General features: G+C 36.4%; 1 protein-coding gene across 1 annotated transcript; it reads left to right on the forward strand.

The window, feature by feature from the left end:
- The first annotated feature begins 3381 nt into the window (after positions 1-3381).
- LOC145007298 (uncharacterized) lies at positions 3382-5636 on the forward strand. Its single transcript, XM_078966259.1, has 2 exons — positions 3382-4672; positions 4873-5636. The coding sequence occupies exons 1-2, from the start codon at positions 3382-3384 to the stop codon at positions 5634-5636; spliced, it is 2055 nt and encodes a 684-aa protein (XP_078822385.1).
- Positions 5637-6325: the final 689 nt, after the last annotated feature.

Genomic DNA, 6325 nt, shown 5'->3' on the forward strand with positions numbered 1-6325 from the left:
TTAGTTTATGGAATAACACCCCTATTAATAATATACCATCCTTACACACACACACACACACACACACACATATATATATATATATATATATATATATATATATCCCTGTAAACAGTTTAGGAATATAAAAAAAATTGCAGCAATTTGTGGATAATATATTCTTAGGAAAGAGATTAGTAAACGAAATGATAATCAAAATAGAGCAAAAACAAGTGAAATTAATAGCAATATCAACTTCAGATGCCATTATGCATTAAAACTTAAAAGTAAAAGTAGGATGTTCTTTTTGATTAAAACGAGGTGTATTATGGTCTTAAAATACTTTATAATGATAAAGTTGTTATTTTTTGTCAAAAAAGTGTAAGTACACTGCTATTTATGGTTAAAAGTCATAGTACGCTGCTATTTCGTTTCATAATAAGTACGTGGGTTTTAATGAAAAAATATGATCAAGTTGTTATTTTTAATCAAAATGAATAAGTACATTGCTATTTATGGTTAACAGTTCTAGTACGTTGCTATTCTAGTTCATAATGAAGTACATGGGTTTTTATGTAAAAAAAAATATGATCAACTTGTTAATTCTTGTCAAAGAGTAAGTATATTACTATTTATGATTAAAAGTTATAGTACAATGAAAAGTACACAGGTATAAATACATCAGTCATTAGCCAAACAAAACCATAATGGATGTACATTGATATTATTGGTAAAATGTAAATACATGGTCATTTGGCAAACTAATATATGATACACTGATAGATAAAACAACCTCTATCAATATACAGTTTTGGTCTTAATGTCCTCGTGCAACTTCATATTCTGAACACACTTGATCGACACATACAAACACTGTAAAAACTCTTTTCCTTGACACAATGAGAACCCATCAGTTTGTTCCTTGAAAGATCATGCTTGATTATCATCATAATGAACATGATCATTTGATATATCCCCAAAAAGTACAAATATGAATTCCATTGAACTTTCCTTTTTTTTTTTTTTCAGTATGTGATGTTCATTCATTTATTCCATGAGACATACTTAAATTTAAGTACAAAAGGTTAACCAGTGAATATATATAGTGGCAAATACATAAATTTAATAGTAAAGGAATTCAAACAAATGTCAAATCCATCACTTGGACCACCAATCAGCCTGGAAGCAATCTTTAATTGTATCTGGCTCAGTTTCTATCATGTTGCCACTATATGCATCCTAATCATTCTTACTGTGAAATAAATACCCAAAATTCATAAATCACAAGAATAAACTGAGTTACAAACATAGAAAAGAGCTTCAACTCAAATTAAAAAACTTCAATTCAAGGCATTGCCATCATATGAACTTAAGACGGGTCGTACAAAACTACAAATAATAAATTAAGAATATGACATTTTGTTAACAATTGAGAAAATAACAAATTTGAATCTTGTCAATGCATTAAAATCAACTCCAACAAACATCAGATAGATATTTTAGTTTAGAAGGCATCAAATTCCTTATATGGAGATTGAAAATTATTCTTAAGCATTACATCAAACACTTGGAAGGCGTCTTTTAACGACCTTTAACACTTACCAATTTATAGCAATAAGACCAATTACCCCGATGAATTAAATCTATTATGAATCAAGGCTGAGATCGATTATGTAAAAAAGAAACAAATTTAACGAAATCCATTTGAAATCCAAACCAAAATCAAAACATAGAAAACCTGACGTTAGGAACTCTGAACATTAATTAAAATTGGGTAGAGATACAAACCGGTTATCATTATTACATGAGGATGTGAGGAAATTAGTGGTAATCAATGCTCAACTGAACCAATGAATGGGTACTCAACCATCAATTTTTCATAGAGGCCCTGTTGATGTTGTTGGAAATAATTACCGGTTCTCCAAAAATCGTTTTCGATGATGGTAGTTTGACAAAGACATGAATGTATAAAACAACAACAAAAGGAAATTTGAGGGGTTAGGGCTTGTTTCGTAAAGCTGGTAGTAGGTAGCGGGTAGCGGATAACGTTTTATTTTGAAATGTTTTATTGAAAGCTACTTCATGTAGCTTTTGATTTTGGAGCGTTTTTAGGTTAAAAGCTAAATATTCCTGTCGCCGAACGAGGCTTTTTCTTTTTTACTAGCGTTTTCTTAAAAGCTAGAACTCAGAAGTTCCCAAACGCTGTGTGCCGAACATCCCTTAATCTCACAGAGGCTCCATCGATGTTGGGAGTCCTTATTCGATGTATGTTCTCCATCAATGATGTAAGTCGTGAAGAAGTAGGGTCGAAGGCATGTTGTTTGCGTACATAAAAGGAGCTGAGTCAATCAAATGAAAACAAAAATAGTTTTAATTTTTAGCCCAAAAACAACATAGTTTTTGAAAAGTTATATATATATATATATATATATATATATATATATATATATATATATATATATATATATATATATATATATATATATATATATATATTGCATACAAGCCTTAACAATCAATAAACCGACCCTATACGGAAGGGATTCCATGGATGTTAAAGGCAATAATGCATATACAATAACATTTGTATATTTGTTTGATGAGATGACATTGGCTTTGATGAGCATGTGAAACTAAGATCTATGGCTTATAATGAACATATTCTACGAGGAAATATAATATGAAATAATGCATATTGAAAAAGAATCGCTTCGTATTAAAGTCTCTTATCTTAATCATGTTAATTCTGGTGATCGAGCCCATGTTATTTTTTCGCTTATAGATGACAAAATTGGTAGTGTAAAGTACTACTAATATCTTAAATATGAATTATAGAAACCATCACCAAGATATTGATGATTTTTTATAAACTAAAGTGATTTTGAAGATGGTAAATAATCCAGTATATTTTTGGAGACCTTTTGATAGTTTGACTCATTTCTTTTTAGTTACATGCTTACTCTACCAATTCGACACATGAAAACTTATAGCTCTAGGAACTCACTTTTAATTGAAATAGCTTAAAAACTCATTCTATCGATTTGGGTTCAAAAACTACCATACAACTTCATTTTTACCACAACCTGAATCGCGAATGGTGCTATTCTAATTGATCGTGAACATTGTTGGAGTATCTCACAAGCTGGATTCAGTTTGTAGAAAGTATTGCATGTGCCATATGCCATATTTACACAAAAAGCTGTATGAAGGGGTCTCAAAGATACCTTGAACTTAAGGAACTTAACTGTTACATGATAGATTATGAAGATTCATGCATTCATTTAACTATATATATATGGAGATTATCAGTGTCAATAAGCACCAATTGTCCAATTCAATACGTTGATAACAATTCAGTATACCTTTCCATTACACTCTTTAGAGTTTTAAGTCTGGGCTGCAATGGCTCAGTCAATGGTTTGTCATGTTATGTTAGTTGTGATATTCATACTGGTGGCTCTTGCTGAGGCACAAACTCCACCAGGAATTAACAACCCTAGCCATGCAACTTGTAAGGACCCGAGTTACAAAGAATGTCATAACTTGGTGCATGTTTGTCCTAAGTTTTGTCCAGATAGCTGCACTGTTAATTGTCAATCATGCAAACCTGTTTGTGGTGGCGACAGTGCACCATCACCACCAGAGATAGAACCACCTCCCACTGTTACTCCATCGCCACCAGTGTACACACCTCCAACACCAACACCATCGTCTCCCACCACACCTTCACCACCAACAGAGTACACACCACCCACTATTCCTCCACCAATAGAGCCCACACCCGCAACACCATCTTCACCAATCCCTTCACCTCCAACTCCCTCTTCACCACCTCCCACCACCCCATCATCACCAACAAAGTCCACACCCTCCACTACCCCTTCTCTACCAATAGAGCCCACACCTCCAACACCACCAACGTCATTACCACCTCCACCAACCCCTTCACCACCTCCCACCACCCCTTCACCACCTACAGAGTCCACACCACCCACTACTTCTTATCCACCAATAGAGCTCACACCTCCAACACCACCAACGTCATTACCACCTCCACCAACCCCTTCACCTCCAACTCCTTCCTCACCACCTTCCACCACCCCTTCACCACCAACAGAGTCTACACCACCCAATACTCCTCCACCAATAGAGCCCACACCTCCAACAACACCACCGTCGTCACCGCCTCCACAAACCCCTTCACCACCAACTCCCTCCTCACTACCTCCTACCACCCCTTCACCACCAACAGAATATGCACCTCCGACACCAACACCATCTTCACCACCTCCTATCACCCCTTCACCGCCAACAAAGTCCACACCTTCCACACCACCTCCCACTGTTCCATCACCACCAACAGAGTCCACACCTCCAACACCAACACCATCCTCACCACCTGCGACTACCCCTTCACCTCCAACAAATTCCACACCTCCAACACCAACACCATCCACACCACCTCCCACCACTCCATCACCCTCACCTCCCACTGCCCCTGCACCACAAAAGGAGTCAACACCACCAACACCATCATCACCTGCACCTCCTACATGGTCCAGTCCACCTCAGCCAAAGAAAGTCAAGTGTAAAAACAACAACTACACAAAATGTTACGCCTCCGAGCATGTCTGCCCTGCTTCTTGTCCTGGTCAATGTGAAGTTGATTGTGTTTCTTGCAAGCCAGTTTGCAGTAAGTTCTTCATAACTCTAATTTTTCTTTTTATTCATAAATACTAAATATTCATTTATCTTAAGAGTCACATTGACATTGTATCTAATGAGGTTTAATTCCATCATTTACAAATTAATTCATGCCATGGTTCAATATTACATTTAAACATCTATCAATGAATCTCATAAGTGTTTGTATATCTGTCTTGTAAATTACAGATTGTGATATGCCTGGAGCAGTGTGTCAAGATCCTCGTTTCATTGGTGGTGACGGCATCACTTTCTACTTCCATGGAAAGAAGGATCAAGATTTCTGCCTTGTTGCCGATAACAACCTCCACATCAATGGCCACTTCATTGGCAAGAGAAACAGAAACATGGGAAGAGACTTTACTTGGGTCCAATCAATAGGGGTTCTTTTCGACAACCACAAAGTACAAATCAGTGCTCAAAAGACTTCTTCTTGGGATGACACCATTGACCGTATCTCTGTTACATTTGACGGGGAAAACATCTTTATCCCAAAAAGCGAAGGTGCCAAATGGCAATATTCTACGACATCAATCACTAGGATTCATGACACCAACCATATCGTTTTCGAAGTTGAAAACCTCTTCAGGATCACAGCCAAAGTGGTTCCAATAACCAAAGAAGAATCAAGAATCCATAACTATGACATAACCAGTGACGATTGCTTTGCTCATCTTGATCTCAAGTTCAAGTTCTTCTCCTTGAGTAACAAAGTGGACGGAGTTCTAGGACAGACATATAGGACTGAGTATGTAAGCAAGGTGAAGATGGGGGTGTTAATGCCTGTGATGGGAGGAGATAGTAAGTTTGTGAGTACAAATTCATTTGCGACGGATTGTTCTGTTGCTATGTTTAAGGGTAGTCAGGAAGACGGTTCCACATTGAACTTACAGTTGCCAAGCTTGAGGTGCCAAAGTGGTTTAGAAGGGCGAGGCGTCGTATGCAAGAGATAAACTTTTCTTTTTGTTGTTACGTACTGACAATACTGGTGTAATAAAGAATAAAGAATTAATAATAAAATCATGGAACCTTCCATGATATTGTAAACTATTTGATTTCCACCCGTCATTATCAACATTCTTTCTTCATCACGTTGCACATTGGTTTTGTACTTTTGTATGTGAACTGTGAGGCTACCACAGTGATAGAAAAGGATGCAAAAGGAATGAACTAATTAAGCGACTGAAATTGCATCCGTATAGTTAAGAGATTATCGATGGCCAATTATGTATTGCTAATTTTTTGGTATTAGGGACGGATTATCCAAAAGTGAGGGAGCACACTATCAGTTTTAGGTCGCTAAATAGGGTAGGTATTTTCCGTCGCAATGATTTCTGTGGTAGTCCTGCCATTTTTTACCTTTTGGGTTTCGCTTTATATATTGTAGTGGGGTTCAAACTTTTTGCACGTATATTTTGTCATTTTGAACTTCATATAACGTTATTTGTTGCGTTTTTTTTGTACTGCTGCAATGCATGACACTTATAATATTTTTTTATTGATCGCTTATATATAACTCCACGTGAGCCAACTTTTGTTGAGCTGTCAAAGAATTTCAGGCTCAAGCAATACTTACAAAGTATCCTTAGGTCTAAGACCTAAAGGTGACTTACCATATTTTATTAATACCATGTCACTTTGT

The sequence above is a fragment of the Lactuca saligna genome, chromosome 7, assembly GCF_052625555.1.
Source record: "Lactuca saligna cultivar CGN05327 chromosome 7, ASM5262555v1, whole genome shotgun sequence".
In the NCBI taxonomy this organism is placed as follows: domain Eukaryota; kingdom Viridiplantae; phylum Streptophyta; class Magnoliopsida; order Asterales; family Asteraceae; genus Lactuca; species Lactuca saligna.